Below are 25,067 nucleotides of genomic sequence, written 5' to 3'. Positions count from 1 at the left end.
TGCAGCCCCAATCTCCTGCCTTCTCCCAGTATCCCTTCATGCCCTGACCAATCCAGAATCTATCAACCTCTGCCTTAAATATACATAAAGACTTGGCCTCTATAGCTACCTGCGGCGAAGAATTGCACAGATTCTCCACCCTCTGGCTAAAGAAATTCCTCCTCATCTCTGCACTAAATGGATGGCCTTCTATTCGGAGGCTGTCCCCTCTGGTCTTAAGACTCTCCCACAATAAGAAACGCCCTCTCCACATCCACTCTATCAAAGCCTTTCACCATTCAATAAGTTTCAATGAGGTCACCTCTTATTCTTCTGAATTCCAGTGAATATAAGCCCAGAGCCATCAAACGTTCTTTCAATACTGGAACCATTATCATGAATCTCCTTCAAACCTTCTCCAATTTCAGCACATCCTTTCTAAGATAAGAGGCTCAAACTTGCTCACTATACTCCAAATGAGACAATAGACAATAGGTGCAGGAGTAGGCCATTCGGCCCTTCGAGCCAGCATCGCCATTCACTGTGATCATGGCTGATCATCCACAATCAGTATCCAGCCTTATCCCCATAACCTTTGATTCCGCTATCTTTAAGAGCTCTATCCATCTCTTTCTTGAAAGCATCCAGAGACTTGGCCTCCACTGCCTTTTGGGGCACAGCATTCCACATATCTGCCACTCTCTGGGTGAAAAAGTTTCTCCTCAACTCCGTTCAAATAGCCTACTCCTTATTCTTAAACTGTGGCCTCTGGTTCTGGACTCATCCGTCAGCGAAAACATGCTTCCTGCCTCCAGCGTGTCCAATCCCTTAATAATCTTGTATGTTTCAATCAGATCCCTTCTCATCCTTCTAAATTCCAGTGTATACAAGCCCAGTCGCTCCAATCTTAGACCTCACCAATGCTTTATAAAGTTTCAACATTACATCCTTGCTTTTATATTCTAGTTCTCTTGAAATGAATGCTAACATTACATTTGCCTTCCTCACCACAGACTCAACCTGCAAATTAACCTCTCTCCATTTATAAAATAGTTAACCCTTTCACTTCTTCTACCAAAGCACGTGACCACATACTTCCCAACACTGCCATTACTTTGCCCATTCTCCTAATCCTTCTATAGCCTCTCTACCTCCTTAAAACTACCTGCCCCTCAATCTATCTCCATATCATCTGCAAACTTTCCAACAAAGCCATCAATTCCATCATTCAGATCATTGACATATAATGTAAAAAGGTTAATATAATCGGTCCCAACACAGACCCCTGTGGAACACCACTAGTCACCGGCAGACAGCCAGAAAAAGTTCCCTCGACTCCCACTATTTGCCTGCTGCCAATCAGCCATGCTTTATCCATGCTAGAATCTTTCCTGTAATACCATGGGCTCAAAGCTTATTCAGCAGCTTGTGTGGCACCTTGTCAAAGTCCTTCTGAAACCCTGAGACCTCATCCTTAATAATTAATTCCAACATCTTCCCAACTACTGAAGTCAAACTAACTGGCCTATAGTTTCCTTTCTTCTGCCTCTCTCCATTCCTGAAGAGTGGAGTGACATTTGCAATTTTCCAGTCTTCTTTCCAGAATCTAGTGATTCTGGAAAGATCATTACTAATGCCTACACAATCTCTTCAATCACCTCTTTCAGAACTCTGGGGTGTACACCACCTGCTCTAGGTGACTTACCTACCTTCAGACCTTTCAGTTTCCCAAGACCCTTCTCTCTGTATATGTACCAGCTGCTCATACAGCCGTCCACCATCTCCTCTCTGGCTTCACATGATGCTAATCGAGGAGGTGAAGCAGGTACTACACCTTATCCAAGAGGGACCTGCAGGCTAACAGAGGGAAGAAGCATCTTACACCTCCTTTGGTAGAGAGATGTAGCTCCACCACGCCACCCATCTTTGGTACGATTATACTTTAATAAAAACCTCTCCAGATTTTTATCTTATGCAGTTCAAATGACTTACAAATCAATTTCATCAGCTTTCAATGGCGTCTTGAATAGCAGTGAGCTCTATCTATTGAATAACCTTTCTATGATACACACTCAGTGGCAACTGTTAGATATACCTGTACCTTTTCATTAATGCAAATATCTAATCAGCCAATCATGTGGCAGTAACTCAATGCATAAAAGCATGCAGACATGGTCAAAAGGTTCAGTTGTTCAAACCAAACATTAGAATGGGGAAGAAATGTGATCTAAATGACTTTGACCGTGGAATAATTGTTGGTGCCAGACAGGGTGGTTTGAGTATCTCAGAAATTCCTGACCTTTTGAGATTTACACAAAATGCTGCAATAAACAAAAACATCCAGTGAATAAACTCTGGGCAAAAACACCTTCTTAATGAGAGAAGCCAGAGGAAAATAACCCGTCTGGTTCAAGATGATAACACAACAACAGTAACTGAAGTAACCACAGTTTACAACAGTGCTGTGCAGAAGAGCATCTCTGAACGCAAAGCACATTAAACCTTGAAGTGGATGGGCTCCAGTAGAGTACCACAGTAGGTTTCACTCCTGTGGCCACTTTTATTAGGTACCTTCCTTTACCTGAAAAAGTGGCCACTATCTACTGAACTCCTCACACATCTTAGATAATACTGAACAGGAAAATTGTAGCATTCAGGTTTCAAATTATTAAGTAAATTTAGAATGAACAAGCTAACAGCAATGATAAACAAGTAGATTACATATTTTGCATACCTCAATAAACAGAAATCAGGATCTTATTTCAAGCCACATACATCAAAGTTGCTGGTGAACGCAGCAGGCCAAGCAGCATCTATAGGAAGAGGCGCAGTCGACGTTTCAGGCCGAGACCCTTCATCAGGACTAACTGAAGGAAGAGTGAGTAAGGGATTTGAAAGCTGGAAGGGGAGGGGAGATGCAAAATGATAGGAGAAGACAGGAGGGGGAGGGATAGAGCCGAGAGCTGGACAGGTGATAGGCAAAAGGGGATACGAGAGGATCATGGGACAGGAGGTCCGGGAAGAAAGACGGGGGGGGGGTGACCCAGAGGATGGGCAAGAGGTATATTCAGAGGGACAGAGGGAGAAAAAGGAGAGTGAGAGAAAGAATGTATGCATAAAAATGAGTAACAGATGGGGTACGAGGGGGAGGTGGGGCCTTAGCGGAAGTTAGAGAAGTCGATGTTCATGCCATCAGGTTGGAGGCTACCCAGACGGAATATAAGGTGTTGTTCCTCCAACCTGAGTGTGGCTTCATCTTTACAGTAGAGGAGGCCGTGGATAGACATGTCAGAATGGGAATGGGATGTGGAATTAAAATGTGCGGCCACTGGGAGACCCTGCTTTCTCTGGCGGACAGAGCGTAGATGTTCAGCAAAGCGGTCTCCCAGTCTGCGTCGGGTCTCACCAATATATAAAAGGCCACATCGGGAGCACCGGACGCAGTATATCACCCCAGTCGACTCACAGGTGAAGTGATGCCTCACCTGGAAGGACTGTTTGGGGCCCTGAATGGTGGTAAGGGAGGAAGTGTAAGAGCATGTGTAGCACTTGTTCCGCTTACACGGATAAGTGCCAGGAGGGTGATCAGTGGGGAGGGATGGGGGGGGACGAATGGACAAGGGAGTTGTGTAGGGAGCGATCCCTGCGGAATGCAGAGAGAGGCGGGGGGAGGGAAAGATGTGCTTAGTGGTGGGATCCCGTTGGAGGTGGCGGAAGTTACGGAGAATAATATGTTGGACCCGGAGGCTGGTGGGGTGGTAGGTGAGGACCAGGGGAACCCTATTCCTAGTGGGGTGGTGGGAGGATGGAGTGAGAGCAGATGTACATGAAATGGGGGAGATGCGTTTAAGAGCAGAGTTGATAGTGGCGGAAGGGAAGCCCCTTTCTTTAAAAAATGAAGACATCTCCCTCGTCCTAGAATGAAAAGCCTCATCCTGAGAGCAGATGCGGCGGAGACGGAGGAATTGCGAGAAGGGGATGGCGTTTTTGCAAGAGACAGGGTGAGAAGAGGAATAGTCCAGATAGCTGTGAGAGTCAGTAGGCTTATAGTAGACATCAGTGGATAAGCTGTCTCCAGAGACAGAGACAGAAAGATCTAGAAAGGGGAGGGAGGTGTCGGAAATGGACCAGCTAAACTTGAGGGCAGGGTGAAAGTTGGAGGCAAAGTTAATAAAGTCAACGAGTTCTGCATGGGTGCAGGAAGCAGCGCCAATGCAGTCGTCGATGTAGCGAAGGAAAAGTGGGGGACAGATACCAGAATAGGCACGGAACATAGATTGTTCCACAAACCCAACAAAAAGGCAGGCATAGCTAGGACCCATACGGGTGCCCACAGCTACACCTTTAGTTTGGAGGAAATGGGAGGAGCAAAAGGAGAAATTATTAAGAGTAAGGACCAATTCCGCTAGACGGAGCAGAGTGGTGGTAGAGGGGAACTGATTAGGTCTGGAATCCAAAAAGAAGCGTAGAGCTTTGAGACCTTCCTGATGGGGGATGGAAGTATATAAGGACTGGACATCCATGGTGAAAATAAAGCGGTGGGGGCCAGGGAACTTAAAATTATCGAAAAGTTTAAGAGCGTGAGAAGTGTCACGAACATAGGTCGGAAGGGATTGAACAAGGGGTGATAAAACAGTGTCGAGGTATGCAGAAACGAGTTCGGTGGGGCAGGAGCAAGCTGAGACAATAGGTCGGCCAGGACAGGCAGGTTTGTGGATCTTGGGTAGGAGGTAGAAATGGGAAGTGCGGGGTGTGGGAACTATAAAGTTGGTAGCAGTGGATGGGAGATCCCCTGAGCGGATAAAGTCGGTGATAGTGTGGGAGACAATGGCCTGGTGCTCCTTAGTGGGGTCACGATCGAGGGGTAAATAAGGGGAGGTATCCGCGAGTTGTCGCTGTGCCTTGGCAAGGTAGAGGTCAGTACGCCAGACTGCAACAGCACCCCCCTTATCAGCGGGTTTAATAATAAGGTTAGGATTAGTGCGGAGGGAGTGGAGAGCAGAGCGTTCCGAAGGAGTGAGGTTGGAATGGGGACAAGGTGCGGTGAAGTCGAGACCGTTGATGTCCCGTCGGCAGTTGGCAATAAAGAGATCCAGAGCAGGCAAAAGACCAGAGCGGGGTGTCCATGAAGAAGAGGAGGGTTGAAGACGGGAGAAGGGGTCATCGGTGGGGGTGGAAGAGTCCTTGCCGAAGAAGTAGGCTCGGAGACGGAGACAGCGGAAGAAAAGTTCCGCATCATGGCGAACACGGAACTCACTGAGGTGTGGGCGAAGGGGGACAAAGGTGAGGCCCTTACTGAGAACAGAGCGTTCTGCCTCCGACAGTTGAAGGTCGGAGGGGATGGTAAAGACCCGGCACGGATGAGAGCTGGGATCAGAGGGGGGAGGGGGGAGGCTGGGGGTGTCAATGGAGAGGGGAGGGTTGGGGTGAGAGGAAGATGGAGCCTCTGAGGGCCCAAGAGCTGACGGTGGGATCTGAGGGAGATGGGATTGCAGAGTATTGGTGGGGGAAGGGGAGACGGGAGTCACAACAGCAGCACATAAAGACCCGGCCTGGAGTTCAAGGCTGGAATCTTGAGAGCTGGGATCAGAGGGGGGAGGGGGGAGGCTGGGGGTGTCAGTGGAGAGGGGAGGGTTGGGGTGAGAGGAAGATGGAGCCTCTGAGGGCCCAGGAGTTGACGGTGGGATCTGAGGAAGACGGGGCTGCGGAGTGGTGGTGGGGGAAGGGGAGACGGGAGTCATTATTTCAAGCAGTTGTTTTTCACTATTGCTTCTTATAGTCTGTGTAGCGTAGCAACTGACAGTTGATCAGACCATTCACTGTATTTCACTTACATCAAATCGCTGTTCATTACAATTAGTGTTCATCCTGTCTCCAATTCACTGAGTACACATCAAAACTAAACAGAGACCAAACCATCAGCATTACTATCTGCTTAAATAGATTGGAAATAATAACATTACCAAAATAATTGAAGTGGCAATACCATTGTTTCAGGGAGGAAACTGCATTCACTCTTCCTTTATAAGAATGCCAATAGAAACACAGGACGCAATTATGCGAACAATATTTAGTAGCTGCTTCACTCTTTTTCCATTCCCCACTCTGGCTCTCCTCTTACCCCTTTCTATTCTCGTCACCTGCCTATTTCTCCTTCTGGTGGCCCTCCTCATTCCCTTTCTTCCATGGTCCACTCTCCTCAATCAAAATCCTCCTTTTTCAGCCCTTTACCTTTTCCAGATATCACCTCCCAGCTTCTCACTTCATCCCCCCTACCACCCACCTTCACCCTCACCTGGCTTCACTTATGACGTTCTAGTTTGTACATCCTCCCTCACCTCCTAATTCTACTTTCTTCCCCCTTTCCTTTCCAGTGGTCGCAGCCCGAAACGTCAACTTTCCATCCATGCGGCTTGACCTGCTAAGTTCCTCCAACATTTTCTTTTTCTCTGGATTTCTAACGTCTGCAGATTTGCTTGTGTTTGTGATAGCAGGCTGCACGCTGTTTTGCATTTAACACTACAAGCTGTGATAAACAGTATGCAGCCAAAGGTTCCCTTTAACAAAACTATTCAACTGCATGGAGATAAATATCCATTTGACCCAATTGATCTGCACCAAGGTCACATTTATTCAGCCTGCCTTACTTCCCTTATCCCCTTTACCTTCATCCATCTTTCTAATCTGATCTCGAAAGCCAAATTATTATAGCTCACTCACTAATCCTAAATGTGAATTCTATACAGTGTAACTACTGCTTGTGCTATGCCCTCTTATAAATATTAATATCTCCATTCACATCCTACCCTATCCTTTCATAGATCTAAATATTTGTCTCATGATCACGATCTGCATGTTTATCGTTAAAAATGTTTTTATTTCTTTGCATTTCCCTCATGCATTGTGGTTACTACACAACCAAAATGATACATGTTAGTTTTATTAAATTCATCATTATTTCTGGGTTTTATATTCTATACCTCATAATAACCTAAAATTCCAATTATGTGTTTTAAATAAAAATGTAATAGCTTTATCAACACAAGGTACTGCTTTAAGTTCATCTTTTCCAAAAGCAAAGCATTACTCCAGAGTATGTCAGATTTTTCTTTTAAGGATGACATTAACTCAGTTTCTTCTGCAATTTTTAATCCATTCTTACACCTCATCATGAACCACTAAAAAACTCTTTGGAAGTACAGGAATAGTACAATAAAGTTTTCTAAAGTCTGTTAGTCAACACTTGCCTCAAAGCAAAAACAAGCAGATATCTTCTCCTTTTCATATTTTGGTGATTACCTTCCAGAGTGTCATATTTCAGTAGGTGACACTGAAATTTGTTTCTACAAACTTTTATTTCACCTCATTTCTTGAATCGAATTGAACTGACTTACTTACATCCTTCAAATATGAGGAGTAAAAATCTTTACGGTACATCTGTTCAAATGTGCAATTATAGTAATTTATAATAAATATTATAACTATTTCATTTTCCTTCATTAAATTTAATTTTATTAATTGCCAAAAGGCATTCTTCATTCGATTTAATTCTATAAATTGCCAAAAGGCAAAACTTCAAGAAGGTGGCATCCATCATTAAGGACACTCACCAACCAGGACAAGCCCTTATCTCATTACTACCACCAAAGAAGAGGAGATACAGGAGCCTGAAGATCCACACTCAACATTTTTGAAACAGCTTCTTCCCTTCTGAAGTCAGATTTCTGAACCCATGAACACTCAGTAATTGCTCTCTTTTTGCACTACACATTTTTTATTGTAACATAGTAATTTTTTTTATATATTGCACTGTATTACTGCCTCAAAACAACAAATTTTACAACACGTCAGTGATAATAAAACTAATTTTGTGCTGAAGGGCCTTTCCGGTAATGTACTGTTCTATATGAAGAAGACCTAAAAACATCAACATAAATAGAACAGTAAGTTCGGCCCTTCACTAAGCTATCAATTGTCTGAAATGGTTGCTGAGAGAAGTGCAAAGCCAAAATACTGAATATCAGTAAACCGGCCAACTGCTACATGGTAAGTCATAAGTGGGTCATCCTGGTCACTGACTGCATGTCTGGCATTGAATGCTGCGGGACTGTGTCATTGATCAAAGTGAATCAAATACTTTTTAATCTCTGACAGCCTGCAATTTTCACTTACACAGAGAGTGCAACTGGCTGGAAGCTTTCCAGCGAACCTATTCAACATCCTTCAGGCTGTGAGAGCTTTCGGTTAGCAAAGGCAAAATGAGCATATTTTTGCTGCTCCAAAGACACTGCTTTGCAGCTTGAAACATAATTTCCCACAAAAAAATTGCCTCAAAAAAAAATTATTTTCTGAGCAAAACAACAATTTTGTAAGTACTTCCATAACCTTCTTTCCTGATGGAAGGAGATGTGCTTGCCACATTGATTACTGGAGGAATTAAGTGCAAACCAAGCCAAGGGCTGCCACAGAGAACACACAGCTTTATTATTTTATACTGGCATTGCAGTGTCCAAGTGGCTTTTGGCCAAAGCCAATCATACTGATCCTCTAAATACTTAAACAGTGGCTGAGAACCAAACCAGTTAGCCAACATAGCTATAAAAATGATTTTAAATGAGTGATTCAAATCCTATTACATTGTGAACTACTGTTCTTAAATTGACTTAGTACAATTAGTCATGGCTTTATTTGATATTTTCTGAGCCAAATCACATCTCAGCTCATCACATGTGATAATGTGGCATGGTCTCATTAAAAAATAGTTGAAGTTAGCCTTTGGTCTTTAACACCACCTACCAGCAAGTCATAAAGAGTTCAGCAGAGGAATAAACACTTCAGCCAACTAAAAACCAGATCATTTAACAAACTCCTGCTGCAAGAAAGAGAAGAGGTAGCAAAAGTATGAATTGAATCAAATCATTGACAGTGTTGCAGTGAGGCCTTGTCGCAATCCAAAAAAGCCCATTAAATTTAGTTTGAGCTTGAAGACACAATAAACTGCAGATGCTCAAAATCTGAAATAAAAACAGAAAATGCTGGAAACTCTCAGGAGGTCAGGCAACATCTGTGGAAAGAGGAAACAAGTTAATGCTTCAGGTCAAAGACTCTTGATAAAAATCCAGATATTGGTACAGTAGTTTTGCTATAATATCCATTTCCATAACACAATTGATGAATTAGGCTACCCTACTTGCATTACACAGTCCAAAATGGTTATAATGTGAGTTTGATCGGGAACTAGAGAAACCACTTAAAAAGTATAAACACTAGGAAGTTTGAAGAAGCTGGAAATCCAGGAAGAGTTTCAACTGCAAGACACACAAAATGCTGAAGGAACTCAGCAAGTCAGGCAGCATCTATAGAAATGAATAGCAGTCGACATTCTGGGCCAAGACCCTCCATCAAGACTGGAAAGGAAGAGGGAAGATGCCAGAATAAAGAGGTGGGTGGGGGGAGAGACGGGAAGGAGGATAGCTAGGTGATGGGTGAAGCCAGGTGGGTGGGAAAGGTAAAGGGCTAGAGAAAGGAATCTCATAGGAGAGGAGAGTGGACCACAGGAGAAAGGAAAGGAGGAGGGGCATCAGGGAGAGATGACAGGCTGGTGAGAAGAGGTAAGAGACCAGAGTGGAGAATAGAATAAGAGGGGAGGGGGAGGGATTTTTTTTAAAACTAGGAGAAATCGATATTCAAGCCATTAGGTTAGAGGCTTAAAAGCAATTTTGTAAGTTAGCAAGCAGAAAAAAGAGCCATCTTGGAAAAAAATTATTTTAAGTCTAACCACTCAGCTGTAATCAGACATAGTTGTCTCTTAAGAACACAGGCTGCCAGTTTCACCACTGGAGACCATTGGAAATTGACAAGCAATCGCTTCCATTGGTACTTGTACGAGGATATTTTATTGCACAATGCAACATACAGCTTTTAGTATTTTTAGCCTGCAGCAGTAAAATAAACACATCAGAAGCACCTTTATTTTTGAAAATCCTGTGATGGAAAAATAACTTTGTTGTTGTCATCAGTCTGAAACTGTCTAGTCCTGTAGCCCTTTCATCTCCATTTGACAAATTTGCTTTTATATTTTTTTTTAGAAATGCAACTCATATTGTGACAGAACACAATTTTTCTGCAGAGTAAATATTTTTAATTGACTAACCCAACAATGATTTTGATTTTGAAAATCTTGTTACACACAAGGACAAAGGAGTGGATGTGCTGTATTTAGGCTTTCAGAAGATCTCCGTAGGATTAAAAGACAAAGTTAGACAGCATGGATTATTATTTAACTAACAAAACACAGTTGGAAGAAGTCGGTCAGTAGAGTGCTGCAGTGGCCTTGGGGACTCACAATATAATGATTTGTATGAGGAGAGTGCAATACATTCGAGTGTCTAGACAATACAACGCTCGGTTTCAGCATTGGTTGTGTGGAGGACACAGAGGTTTCTATTTATGTTACTTACTTTATTTAACGATACAGCGTGGAATAGGCCCTTCGAGCCACACTGCTCCAGCAACACCCATTTTCAGGAAGATACTGACTAATTTAGTGAACAGATCAAGATATGGCAAATGGAATAAGATGTGAAAATTACTAAAATGATCCACTATAGTGAAAAGAAACTAAAAGGTTAAGCATCTTTTAAACAGTGACGATGATTGAACAATGTTGTGCTCAGACCCATGCTGCTCATGGACTGTTTGTCCCACTCCCATCAGGGAGGAGGCAACAAAGCATCTATGCCAAGGACCACCAAACTCAAAAAGTTACTTTCCCCAAGCAGTAAGGTTGATCAACACGTCCAACCACTAACCCATCCCACCACACCCTCAACCACCACTACTATATCATTTTCTGTCAGTCACCTTATGTAGAGACACATCATGTGCCTAGCATCAATGTATATATTAATCTTGTGTGTTCATATTTATTCTATTTTTTTTTATTATTACTGGGTTCTTTATCTTTTGTGGGTTTTTTTGTGCAGTATCAGCTCCAGAATAACAATTATTTTGTTCTCTTTTACACTTGTGTTCAGGAAATGACATTAAACGATCTTGAACTTGGATAGAAAGAACTGAAAGTTACCATGCAGGTACAGAAGTCAATTTGGAAGGAGAATTATATGTTGATCCATAATGCAAAAGGAATTGAATACAAGATTAGAAGCATCTTTCTCCAATTATATATTCATCCAGTAAGACCATACTGTGTATAGGTCTGGCCTCTCTACCCAAGGAAAGGGATCACTGTTATACAGGGCTGCAGCAAAGTTTCACAACATTGATGTTTTAGGATAGTGAATACCTCACCAAAGGAAACTGAGCCTACATTGCACTGAATTTAAAAGAATAAAAAGAGATCTCATTAAATTCTAAAAAAATTCTGATGGAGTTTGGCAGGGTAGGTACAAAGCCGATGCTTCCTCTGGTAGTGGTGTCTGGAACCAGGGCTCTCAATCTCAAAAGAAAAGTTGACCATTCAGGCCAGTGCCAAGAAGAAATTCCTTCACCAGAGCACAGTGAATCTCTGGATTCTCAAAGATGTCTTAACTACTCACTAGATTCATGACAGAGATCAACTTTGACATTATTTTTAAAATAAAGAGAATCATGTGATACAATGTATGTACAGAAAAATGCCTCGGGTATTGGGTAAACAGGCATAAGGATCTGAGAGGCCAACTCCAACTCCGTAACAAAGCTACTGCCACAACTAAAGGCGGAAGGATGGAAGCACATGGTGAAGAACAAAGTCTTGCACGCAGTGGCCATTTTACTAGGTACAGGAGGGGAATGCAGTGAGGTCTTCTGCTGCTGCACTCTATCCACGTCAAGGTTCAACATGTTGTGCATTCAAATATGCTCTTCTGCACACCCACTGTTGGAACACGTGGTTATTTGAGTTACTGTCACCTTCCTGTCAGCTTGAGCCATTCTGTCTATTAACAAGGCAATATCAACTCACAACCAAGAGAAAATGTGCAGATGCTGGAAATCCGAGCAACACACACAAAATGCTGGAGGAACTCAGCAGGCCAGGCAGCATCGACAGAAAAAAGCACAATCAACATTTCGGGCAGAAACCCTTCGGCAGGACTGGAGGGGAAAAAAACGCTGAGGAGTAGATTTGAAAGGTAGGGGGGAGGGGAGAGAGAAACATCAGGCGATAGCTGAAACTTGGAGGGGGAGGGATGAAGCAAAGAGCTAGGAAATTGATTGGTAAAAGAGGCAGAAGGCCATGGAAGAAAGAAAAAAAAAAGAGGGGGAGGAGGAGCACCAGAGGGAGATGAAGGGGCAGGGGAAGCATTGCTGGAAGTTTGAGAAATCGATGTTCGTGCCATCAGATTGAACAATACAAGGTGTTGTTCCTCCAACCTAAGTGTGCCCTTATTCCGACAGTGGAGGCCGTGGATGGACATTATCAGAACAGGAATGGGAAGTGGATCAACTACAGAACTGTCACTCATTGGAAATCTGAACTCCATCACCCTGAGCTGTAAAAACATCGCACTAACCGTGGCACGTCCATGGTGCCCCTTAGATCACATTTCTTCCTAATTCTGATGTTTGGTTTGAATAACAACTGACTTCTTGACCATGTCCAAGTGCTTTTATGCATTGAGTTGCTACCACATGATTGGTTAGAAATTTACATTAACAAGGTGTACAGGTGTACCTAATAAAGTGGCCACTGAGTGAATGTCAAATACAGCAGGAAAAGCTAAAAAAGTCTTATATAAAATACGGCACTAAAACACAACTGCACTGAGTCAGTGCGGCTGCAATCAGCTGAGCTATGAGAAATAGTAACACCTCCGATTTGAATCATGGTTGCTGCTGAGTTAATTAAACTTTAGCCAGGTTGGTGGCACAAATAATTAATCACTTTGGTCTAGTCTGAAGAAAAGAAATAAGTTTCTAAAATGGCCAAGATTCAGGTTCTCATCAGTAACCAGGGATCACTGCTAGAATCAGCATGTGAACTTCTAGGTAAGGGCAAGAATCAATTGTACCTACGATGCCTGCGGCAATCAAAGCAGACTTTCTGAACTTGCAGGAGACAAACAATCACTTTAGGAAGAAACTAACCTTCAGGAAAGAATCAATAGTCAGAACTATTTTTTCTCAAAACAAAAGTCTTCAAGGTATTGCTGTCCCTCCCCAAACAATAATGTACCTTACATGTATGAGACAGAACAAAATCAAAACATTTCAGCTGGTAAAGAGACCTGAACATAACAGAAAAGTTAAAACAATTGGTTTTTCTCACCATCTCAATAAATTCCAGCTGTTAAATTAATGTATGTTAAAACATTAAAGTATCCAATAGTAGCTTAAGAATAATCACCTGTTTATATAACAGACCAGATATCCAATTCTTCACTAATTATATAATTTTTGCAGAACTTATAAACATTTAACTACTGCATAGTGTAAACTGACAAGAGAGATCTGGATTTTGTTTTGCTTTTGAAGGCCATTCCTCAGAATAACCAACAGCATAACTTGGAAACGACACTTTGTGAGAAACTCTAATTAAACTCTGCCTGTACACCAAGTCATAGATGTGTTATTAAATGTCAAAAGGTGAATTCTTAGTTCAAGAAATAAGATGGATATTTAAAAAATGCATTATTGTACTCAATTTAAGGCTGTGTCCATGTTCTAAACCAAAACAGAAATCTTTTAACATTGAAAATGATACAATGAAGATTGACCATGAATGCATCAGGCCAGTACATCTCTGACGTCTGTTCCTTTTGTGATTCAATGTTATTTATTCTCTTAACTGTATCCTGAACTAGATCAATGGCCAAATCTCTGTTTTCAAGCTTAGTGCATTGGGAGATGTTTCTCCAAGTACTGCAATTCATCAATTTACAATTATTTGTTACAGCAAAAATTTTGCTATAGAACCAATTATTTAATATATGTGATTTAGATATACTAACCTATTTTCACTTTAATTGCATGCCTGGGAGTGGCATCATGCACAACCTAGCAACTGATTTAAATGAAGAAGCTTCCTGAAGGCTTGTAGACCAAGGATGCATTTTAAGTTAATATGCATTCAGATTTCATGAAAACACAATAAAAAGTACATTTGTTCAAGAATACATTTTCCAAATGAGTACTCGAAGAGGTTGCTCACCTATCCAGCATTCCAATCGAGCACAGGGAGTAGTTTTCACAACATCAGGGGGATCCACGCCAACATTCAGGCAAAGAACTAAGGCAACACTGACAGTTTTCATCTAAAATAAAAGAAACAAAATAATTTTCAAGCTCCCAGTTAGCCATACAAGGCAATAAATTATTGCAGGCTATATCGTCTTCTCCCTTTCCCTCAATGGTTAGGAGCAATATTACACACATCACTGAGCAGCAATCACTCACGTTCAGACCGGTGTTAGTGAAGAACAAGTTATACTGCGGATTTTACTTGCGTGAAGTAACGTTTAATATCACTTATATCAAAGCCTCATTATAAAATGGAAATAACCATCAGTATTGTCATCCACATTACTTAATATAAATTTTAACTATTTCGGTTGGTACAGTAGCACAACACTTTACAGTGCCAGCAACCTCCGACTCGGTTCAATTCCTGCCATTGTCTGTAAGGAGCTTGGATATTCTTCCCGTGACCACATGGGTATCCCAGTTTCCAAAGATGTATAGTTAGGGCTAGTGAGCTGTGGTCATGCTACACTGGCGCCGGCAACATGACAACCTTTGCAGATGGCCCAGCACAATCCTCACTATTACTATGACACGACCAACACCACATTTCACTCTAAATTTTGATATACTTATGACAAATAAAGCTAATCTTTTTAATCTCTTTCACCTTATTTTTCTGATGCAGGTGTACTGGCAAGCTAGAATTTACAGCAAATCTCTAATTATTTGCCAGATTTACAATCTACCAAGTGTTATTTTTAAATATGGAGGCAAATTTCTGAGAAATTTGAAGTAGGCACATGGCTAAATTAGAAAGGGAATCAGTTCCTAAAAACAAAAGAAGAAATTAAATTTAGATAAACACACGGGATGCTAGGTTCTGAAAATCCTGAGCAACACACAAAATGCTGGAGGAACTCAGCAGCTCAGGCAGAGGAATAAACAGTCGACGTTCGATCTACATTTCAGCTCGAAGACCCTTTATCTATGCTTGGAAAAAGAGAAAGCAAGTTAGTTTTGAGATGTAGAGATGGAGTAGGGATGGATAGGACTATCTCTGACAGAGCCATAGACCTCACAATATTTTACATTGCTTCATTGGTATTTTCATTCTCTGACTTCCCGTTTCATAGCTTTTCCCTTTCCCATTACTCCATGCTAGCCAAGAACCCCTCCCCATGTCAGCCCATCCCATCTGCCTGAGTTTGACCCGTCTCCCTCTCTCCTCGCTATTAGCATTGGGCAGGAGGTGCAGGAGTCTTGGGTCCTGGGTCCAACACCACCAGGTTCAAGAACAGTGTTGCCTGTACCAGTGTGGATGGTTTCACTTGCCTCAGCACTCAACTGACTCCAAGGACTCTACAACTCATATTCTCAGGATTATTTGTGTACTTTTTTTTTTAATTATTTGCATGATTTGTCCTCCTTTGTACATTGGATGTTTGTCAGTCTTTGTAATGTGTGGTTTTTCATGGATTTAGTTTTATTTCTTTATTTTCATATAGATGTCTGCAAGAATCTCAAGATTGTATCTGGTAAACATACTTCGATAGTAAATTTATTTTAACTGAACTTTTCCAGCTGCTCCCATTAACCCTTCAGTTGATAACCTCAGCAACTTATCACCATGGTCTCCTGAAAGTTACTAAGCAGTTCCTTTTATCAGTTAAGTTTTTTCTTCAGGTAAAATTATTCCAACGTAGATATTCATTTGATGTGTTCATCATTACCCCACCTTCATATCATCTTAAAACTAACTTATCTTTTTCTGTCTTCCTGCAGTCTCGCCAAAGGGTGGTTAACTGAAAATATCAACTCTCTTCCCACAGATGCTGAGTGTTTCTAACATTTTCTGGTTTTATTCCTGTTTCAGTTAGTGGTGTTCATTCTCCAGGCTGTTCGCTTGGGGCTGTTGTCCAATCCCCTTTCCAGCTCATGTCCACTGCCTCAGTGTCAGACACTGCCTCCTTTTAGTTTATTCATGGGCCATAATCATTGATGCTTCTCTTTGCTAATGAAGGTCTCAATTATGTTCACTCTTTTCTTCCCAATTTCAAAGGTTCAATGGTTAATTTATTATCAAAGTATACAGCTCTGGAATTCTTTTCCAGACAGCCGTGAAACCAAGAAAGAAAAGAACAGCAGCATGTTGTCAACCCCCAAGTCCCTCCTCCCTGCACAAAAAAAGAAAGATCGAGCAAAAAAATAGAACACAAAAAACCAAGTCTGGAAAAAAAAAGTCTACAGTCCAAGTCCACATTCAAACCACAGAAAACCTGGGCAACATTCTCCCTCTCTATATCAGGGTGATAAAAAGGCCCTTCTCCATAGCAGAGCAATCCCCCAGCAATTAAAAAGGCAGGCAGCTGACATTTCAATCTCCCTCACTGTTTTACTGGCGAACAATGGAAGCTTTAATCAACAAAACGGAGTTGAATGGCAGCTCACAACCCTACCACGAGGTTCCTGCAAGCTGCCTCTGCCTCCCAGAATCCCCTTGGAGACTGCAGAGCACTGAAACACCCAAACCATCTCCAAACTGCAAATCACATGCTCCAACAGTTCCAGAATCTCATTCAAGATGAAAAACAAGTGTAAAAGACATAAAATAAGTGAAATATATGGTCTCATGATCTATCCAGAAGATGCCAACCAAAGGAGCATTATATGCAGCCATCTTGACTGGAATTTATGAGTATCAATGTTTTAGAAGGAATGTAGACTCAAGCCAAGGACAATATACCAACAAATCATTTTCATCTAAGCCCAGTAGTGGAAAAAAAAATGTAAAGCTGAATTATGAAGTTCTGCAAAACTACACGTTATGTATTAAAATAGTGGTCCATGAATTTGCCGAGAAACCTTTTGCCACGAAACCTTTTGCCACCATGGCTAAATAAATCAATACCTCAGGACTAATTTCTCTTTCGCTATTTCTCCATCACCTTTAATGATATTACCTCCAAGAACAGGATGAAATCTGTGAGTCTGTTAAAAGGCCAAACAGTTAATCATAAAATGGAAAATTGATCCATTCAAAAGCTACCTAAAAATGCGAACAAAGTCATGTGAATAAACTTGTCCGAATAGCTCTTCAAAGAAGTTCGGTTCCTGGACAACAGCCCATTATTCCCCACAGCAGAAATTTAGAGTTAAATATATTTTCAGCCGCAAATACAAGGATAAAGTGTTGATTTGCTCCACCAGCCTGGTTAACAAACAGAAGCTGAAGAAACATTTATCATAGTAAGGCAAAATTCCTTGCATATTCAACATCCAGATGACCACAGATACACAGGCCAGCTCATATTAACATAAGACATTCTGCAGATGCTAGAAATCTTGAGCAACACAAACAAAATGCTGGAGAAACTCAGCAGGTCAGGCAGTATCTATGGAGACAATGAAGGACCTTGGCCTGAAACATCGACCGTTTATTCCTCTCCATAGATGTTGTCTGACCTGCTAAATACCAAAGCAAGTTTGGTGTGATTTGAAGGCTACTACATTGAAACTTTTTGGCACAGCCAGCGACTGGTTGTCAGAAATCGTATCGTGTCATTATTAATACCTACAGTATACATTGGACAACACAGTGCCATTTGTAACATGTTCATGTAGATCAACTTCAGGAAATGGAAGGCTGCATTCTGAACACTCACTACTTGGAATCATGTAACATTTATACCACAAGCAGTCCTTCATACCTTCATACTTCAGCCCTTCATTCTTATGCTAGTTCTACAAAACTGCTACTGATTTCACCCCACAGGCAGACACAAGCTGTTTTGCAATAATTTATCTTAATTGCCCCATCATATGTTGCACCCAGATCTGAAACATTACATCAAAAAATAGTTTCTCACTTCAATCTCGTCATCTTAAATTTATACTTTCTGCTCGCTGACCATTGCAATACATTTAAAATGGGAGAACAATCTGTTTCCAATCTTAATTGCATGTACAGAGGATTCTGGTTAATTGGAACACATCGGGACCAGTACATTTTGGCCCAATTAAGCAATTAGCCGAAGTTTTATGGAAATAGAAAGATATAAAATAGATAAACTAGCGTTTAACTGAGTAACAAATTATGTATTTAAATGAAACACAGAACAAATTAAAACACTATCAATGCTCCTACAGTACTCCAAAACTGTGTATTGGTTCCTTATAGTTAGAGGAATTCATCCAGTACTAGCTACTGTGTTCTTTTGATTGACTGTAAATGAACAAAATCAATGTAGACACCTAGTGCAGATAATGGAGTACCTTCATTGCCTTCCAGCATGAAGTACTGTTAAAATAAATATAACAAAATGATCAAAAATCACTACTTTTTTAAACCAGTGTCTGTCGCCCCAAAAGGATAGCGCAACTAAAGCACACACAACTGACGCTATTTAAAAACTGTTCACTCTAAGAATGGGGTAGTGTCTAAAAGCCACACAAATGCACACAACTGACACTAGTTAGAAATAGTTTGGCGGTATAAATGAAGGGAATCCCAGTTATTTTCTCGATTAGTTTTTGTTCTTTAAGAGTTGTCCCAAATAAGCAACAGCCCTGATTAACCAATGACCCAATTAACCAGAATCCACCATCTCCATCAGACATACAGTCTAACATCAGAATCAGGTTTGATATCACCAGCATATGTCGTGAAATTTGTTAACTTAGCAGCAGCTGTACAACGTGATACATGAAAATATAGGGAAAAAACTACACAGAATTAACTTTTCGTAACATTTGATAAATTAGTCCAGAGTCACTGACAAAAGACCTACAAAGCAAGCCTTAGTACTTAGAGCTTAAAGCATTCTAGGAAGAAAACAATAAATTAAATCATTCAAAGCATACCTATTCATTGTCCCATTATTTAGTGCTGTAACATTATTGAACTTTCAGTGCCAGAAAGAGGCCACTGACAAGTCAGACCCACATTGGCTCAATGTCACTACAATCTAGCTACTTACATATCCCAGCTTCCTCTCTCAACCCTACAAACTCTTTCCTCTTGAATATTAATCCAGCTCATTGAAAATAGAAAATGCTGGAAGAACTCAGCGGCATTGATGGAAAGGAACAACAGTCAGTGGCTTGGACCAAGATCCTTCATCAGGACTAACGAAAAGTGTCTGTCCGAAATGCCAACTGTTCATTCCTCTCCATCGATGCTACCTGACCTGCTCAGTTCCTCCAGCATTCTGTGTGTGCTACTCTGGACTTCAAGCATCTGCAGAACCTCCTGAGTTTAATATGTGATAGTGCCTTCATTACTACCCGGCAGTGAATCCTAGACCCTACCATGTACCAAATTTAACACACACACAAAATGCCTGAGGAACTCAGCGGGTCATGCAGTATCTATGGAGGGTTATAAACTGACTACTTTTCAAGGCAAGAGCCTTCATCAGGTGCTTACTCCCCTCCATAGATGCTGCCTTACCTGCTGAGCTCCTCGAACATTTTGTGTGTATTGCTCTGGATTTCCAGCATCTGCAGAATCTTGCTTTTAATCACATACCAAGTTTCTTTTCCATGTGTCACTTTTGCCAATCACCCTCATTCTATATCCCTTACCACATAAACCAAAGGGAATGGCTTCTTTCTCCTCTGTTTATAACTTGTATATTTTAAATGTCTCTACCAGTCCCCTCAATCTCTATTCTATGGAAAACAACTTTATCAATCCACTGAACTGAAGTTCCTCATTCCTGGACTCACTTTGCCTGATCACTTCTGCATCCTCTCCAAAGTCTTTACATCTTTTCTAACTTTGACACCCAAAACTGAAAGCAATCAATATACTTGTTAGGGATTGTGCTGGAGTTATGAAATTATGGATAGCAGATATTAGCTAAAGTGAGAATCAGTCTTCAGGAGATAACCCCTATCCTAATTTAACTTCAACTGAAAGTTTAAGGCTATTGAAATCGATATCTTTTCAAGTTCCTGATTCCAATCTTTGGGTGCAAGACATTCTGATTCCATTCCATGGAAACTACACAAAAGACAATAGATGAAGGTTGATGGTGGTTATTGAAAACTTCAAGATGAGATCAGGAAGGCATTAAGTGACTTTCGCCTCCACTGGTATATCTAGGCCATTTATTTGTTTAGAGATACGATGTGGAATAGGCCCTACGATCCTTTGAACTGCGCCACCAGTATATGCCTTTCAAAGTGAGCATATACCAGTTCCTCAGAACCTTTTCCAACAACTTCCCTACCACTGATACGAGGGTCTCTGGCCTGTACTTTCCAGGCTTAACCCTACTGTTTTTGAACAAGAGAGGACAACCTTCAAGTGAAGGTTGGTGAGTACTTAATTAGTAAGGGCGTCAAAAGTTATGAGGAGGAGGTAGGGGAAACATGGTTAATAGGGAAAATAAATTCCCCATGATAGAATGGCAGAGCAGATACAATGGACCAAATGGCTTAATTCTGCCATTGAGATTGAGAAAGGAGAGGGAGGTTAAATTCACCAAGTGAGTAAGGGCTGGGTGGAAGTCAGAGGCAAAGTTGATGAAATTGATGAGCTTAGCATGAGTGCATGAAGCAGTTGTCAATGTAGCAGAGGAAGAGTTGGGGAATATAATCAGGGAAGGCTTGGAACATGGACTGTTCTACGTAGCCAACGAAGAGGCAGGCAAAGCTGGAGCCGATATGGCTGCCTACCCCTTGAGTTTGGAGAAAGTGGGAGAAGCCAAAGGAAAAATTGTTGAGGGCGAGGACCAATTCTGCCAGACTGAGGAGGGTGATGGTGAAAGGGAATTGGTTGGTTCTTTTGTCAAGGAAGAAGCAGAGAGCTTTGAGGCCTTTTTGACAGAGGATAGAAGTATAGAGGGACTGAACATCATGGTGTAAATGAGGCCTCCAGGGCCAACGAATTGAAAGTTACCAAGGAGATGAAGAGCACGAGAAATGTTGTGGATGTAGTGGGAAGGGACTGAACTAAGGGGGATAGAATGGAATCGATGTATGAGAACATGAGTTCAGTGGGCAGAATTAGACAAGAGACAATTGGCCTATCTGGACAGTCCGGGTTGTGGATCTTGGGTAGGAGGTAGAAGTGAGCAGTGCGGGGTCGGGGAACTATGAGTTTGGTGGCAATGGATGGGAGTTCTTCGGAGCTGGTGAGGTCAGTGATGGTGTCAGAGACAGTTTAAAAATTGCACAGGTTAGTGGTTTGAGGAAATACATCATACAGAGACACAGAGCAAGATGCTGAAGATGATTAACTGAGTGCTGGTGACACAATGGCATCCACGCGACAAATAGAGATGAAGTGGGAAGGCTGGTTCAGAATCGATGACAGTGGAGGATGGTTCTTGCTGCTGATTCGGTAGATTGAACTATAGCACTGGTAGCAAAATTGCAGTGAAGGTTGCAGCGTATTTTTTTTTTGCAAAGTATTGACTACTCTTGTGTGAAGAAACTGAGGAAGGTGTCCTTCACTGTTTCATGTTTCAGAGGATTGACTAGTTTATTGATCTGGAAGATAATTGGAATGGTACACCTTTTTTTGCTTTAATAATTTAAAGAAAATTCCCCTGAAGAAAATGCTTGGGTAATTTTAAAGAATCCCTGTCACTTTTTTTTTGAGTTGGGCACAATTTAAGTAGATGCAGCATTTATTTGCATTAATTTTACATTTTTATTTAGAGAACTATTTTTAGATTCTTCAGCTTTCTGACTGTCAATGATTGCTGAACCAGAGAAGGGATACAGAATGGTAGCTAGGAACTGTTAAGGAAAGCCTTGTGAAAATAAGGAAAAATATTCATTATTTCCTGTAGGCTTTAACTTTTTTATTTAATTTGTCTATTATATTTGCTAATTGTATCAATTTTCTAACATTCCTTTATAAGATAGTTCCAGGCTTCCTTGATTTTATTTTTATTTTAGAGATACAGCATGGAACAGGCCCTTCTGGCTCAACAAGCCGCACCTCTCAGCAACTCACCTATCTAATCCTAGCCTAATAACAAGACAATTTACAATGATCAATTAACCTACTAATCCGTACCTCTTTGGGCTGTGGGAGGAAACCCATGTGCAGATGTTTACAGAGGATGGCAGAATTGAACTCTGACACCCCAAGCAGTAATAGTGTCATGCTAACTTCTACTGCTGAAGCACAGGCCTAATCTCCTTGGCCGTGAGTTCAGATCTGCTGGCACTCAGCCATTGAGTGAAGAATACTTTTCAGTCTTGGGAAATTTACTGCGGGCTATCATTACCAGTTCCCATGTGGGGAACACCAGCAGAACTCCGATTTGATGGGTTTCCCTCGCACCAATGTGGGCAATTGCCTCTCTGGTCTCGAGTGCTGATGTTGTAATCTAGGTTTAAATCTTTAAGCAGACCCAGCGGACAGGACAACAAGCAACACACACAAAATGCTGGTGGAACGCAGCAGGCCAGGCAGCATCTATAGGAAGGAGTACAGTCGACATTTCGGGCGGAGACCTTTCGTCAGGACTAACTGAAAGACAGGACAACAGATGGTTTTTGAGGGAGGACACAGTAGCATAGCAATTAACACAACGCTTTACAGCGCCAGCTCTAAGATCGGGGTTCAATTCCCACCGCTGTCTGTAAGGAGTTTGCACATTCTTCCCAACACTGTGTTTCCTCCAGAAGCTCCAGTTTCCTCCCACATTCCAAAGATGAATAGTTAGGGTTAAGGTTAAGCAACACACATCAAAGTTGCTGGTGAATGCAGCAGGCCAGACTCAGGGTCCTGACGAAGGGTCTCGGCCCAAAACGTCGAATGTACCTCTTCCTAGAGATGCTGCCTGGCCTGCTGCGTTCACCAGCAACTTTGATATGTGTTGCTTGAATTTCCAGCACCTGCAGAATTCCTCGTGTTAGGGTTAAGGTTATTGAGTTGTGGACATGCTAAGTTGGTGCTGGAAGCATGGTGACACTTGCAGGTTACCTCCAGCACATCTTACACTATGTTTTTTGTCATTGACGTAAATGATGCATTTCGCTTTGTGCTTGGATGTATATGTGACAGATAAAACTCATCTTTCCCTTCAATACTAAATTCCAAGGTCAAAGTAAAGCAGTAAGCCCTCTAGTTTACATCGATCATTAGCAGTAAGAAGCCAAATGAAGTCTGAAAACAAAATGAATCAGAAGTAACTTTATAACACTTGACAATTCCAACTCATTCTGGGGCCCTGTAGCGGAGCACTTCACAAGAACCCCAATTAAGAAATTCACACATCTGCAATGCAGCCTGATATTGAATTATTCATGAATATAAATTCCCCTACCCACTGTATCAATCTGTTTCATATGGGCCAGAAATTGAACACACTCTTGCTTCATATTAAATAATACGAAACAGCCAGTGATTGAAGGAATGGTTTCAGAAGCAATTTCAGTATTTGCTATCTCAGAGAGAAGAAAATCAAAGCTTTCACTTTAGTGTGGGAGATAAACAGTTAACAACTTAGCTCAGTGTGGAAAATGTCCAGCTGCCATCCTGCATTTGACTACTGCTTGATAAGAATGCTACTTGGATAAATGAATGCATAATGAGTCCTTTACAGTTAAATATCCTGCCAACACCTTTGATTTAAAAGCGGTAATTCAGATCAAAGTGTAGAATGCTACACTAACTCTAGCCCAATTAATTCAAAACCTTCAGTGGAGAGATATGAAAAGTAACAGAATTATCTATTGTTGGGGTCACCTATTAATCCGGAGCTCCTGGTGCGGCCTCTAAAATGGTGAGATGTGACGCAGATTGGGAGAACTGCTTCAAGCGCCTTTGCTCTGTCTACCACAAAAGGCAGGATCGCCCAGTGCCTACCCATTCCAATTTGACTTCCTATTCCCATTCTGACATGTCAATCCATGGCCTCCTTTACTGCCACAGTGAGGCCAAACTCAGGCCGGAGAAACAACACCTCATTTTCCTGACGGCATGAACATCAATTTCTCTAACCTTCCCATTCCTCATCTCTCTTTTCCCATTTCCTATTCTGGTTACCCTCCCATCCCTCCTCCTCACCTGCCCATCACTTCCCTCAGATTCCGCACCACCTCCTATCTATGGTCTATTGTCCTCTCCTATCAGATTCCTTCTTCTTCAGTATTTAAGTCTACCACCTATCACCTCCCAGCTTTTCATTTCAACCCTTTACCCCCCCACCGAACTTCCCCCTCACCTGGTCTCACCTATCACCTGCCAGTTTGTACTGTTGATTCCCTTCCACAGATGCCCGGCTTGTTGAGTTCCTCCAACATTTTGTGTGTTGTAACAGAAGAATCTAAACTAGTTATGCAAGTACAAAATTTTGAGAGCATTCAACACTTTTGTTCAAATTACTTTGTGAACCCTATTTCCAAGCTCTAATGTATATTATGACCTGAAAATTCTTCTTTGCAGGAATTCAAATGCATTATTAAAAAAAAATTAAATACGACGGCCAAAAGTTGAATACATGAGCACCTAACAATACAATCAAAAATGTCATGCAACAAAAAAAAAAATTTACACGAGCAGTCAGCAGCTATTATTTCAGGAACACACAAGAACCACCGCGAACAAATGGAACTGTGATATTTGCAACGCTTAGTTTCTTAGTTGAGAGAATAACAAAAAGTACATTTTTCCCCACATTGATTTAACAAAGTGCAAAAAGTTGTAAATTTAAATCAATGATTACATGTAAACTCAATAAATTTCTCTACATCTGAATCCCAAACTGCATCCACACCAGTATAACAAAGTGCAAAGTTCTGGAGCTTTCAGTATGGAACCAATATATTTGCTCCTGAGGTTACATTCCAGACACAAGCATTACAAGGCAATCAGAGTTTATGCACCATTGTAGAAATATATCAGGTCACTCAATTCTAAATCCTTTCAACCAGAAATT

General features: G+C 41.4%; 1 protein-coding gene across 1 annotated transcript in view; it reads right to left on the bottom strand.

Annotated features, from left to right (window-relative positions):
* rptor (regulatory associated protein of MTOR, complex 1) overlaps positions 1-25,067 on the bottom strand; it is a 500,247-nt gene that overhangs the window by 448,874 nt on the left and 26,306 nt on the right. The window contains exon 2 of the mRNA XM_063030532.1: positions 14,132-14,234. Coding sequence (XP_062886602.1) covers positions 14,132-14,234 — 103 coding nt within the window. The remainder of the gene's footprint in view (positions 1-14,131; positions 14,235-25,067) is intronic.

This window comes from Mobula hypostoma, chromosome 22 (genome assembly GCF_963921235.1).
Source record: "Mobula hypostoma chromosome 22, sMobHyp1.1, whole genome shotgun sequence".
Taxonomy (NCBI): Eukaryota; Metazoa; Chordata; class Chondrichthyes; order Myliobatiformes; family Myliobatidae; genus Mobula; species Mobula hypostoma.
The sequence above is the reverse complement of the archived record's forward strand: the minus strand, read 5'-3'. Positions and strand labels throughout refer to the sequence as shown.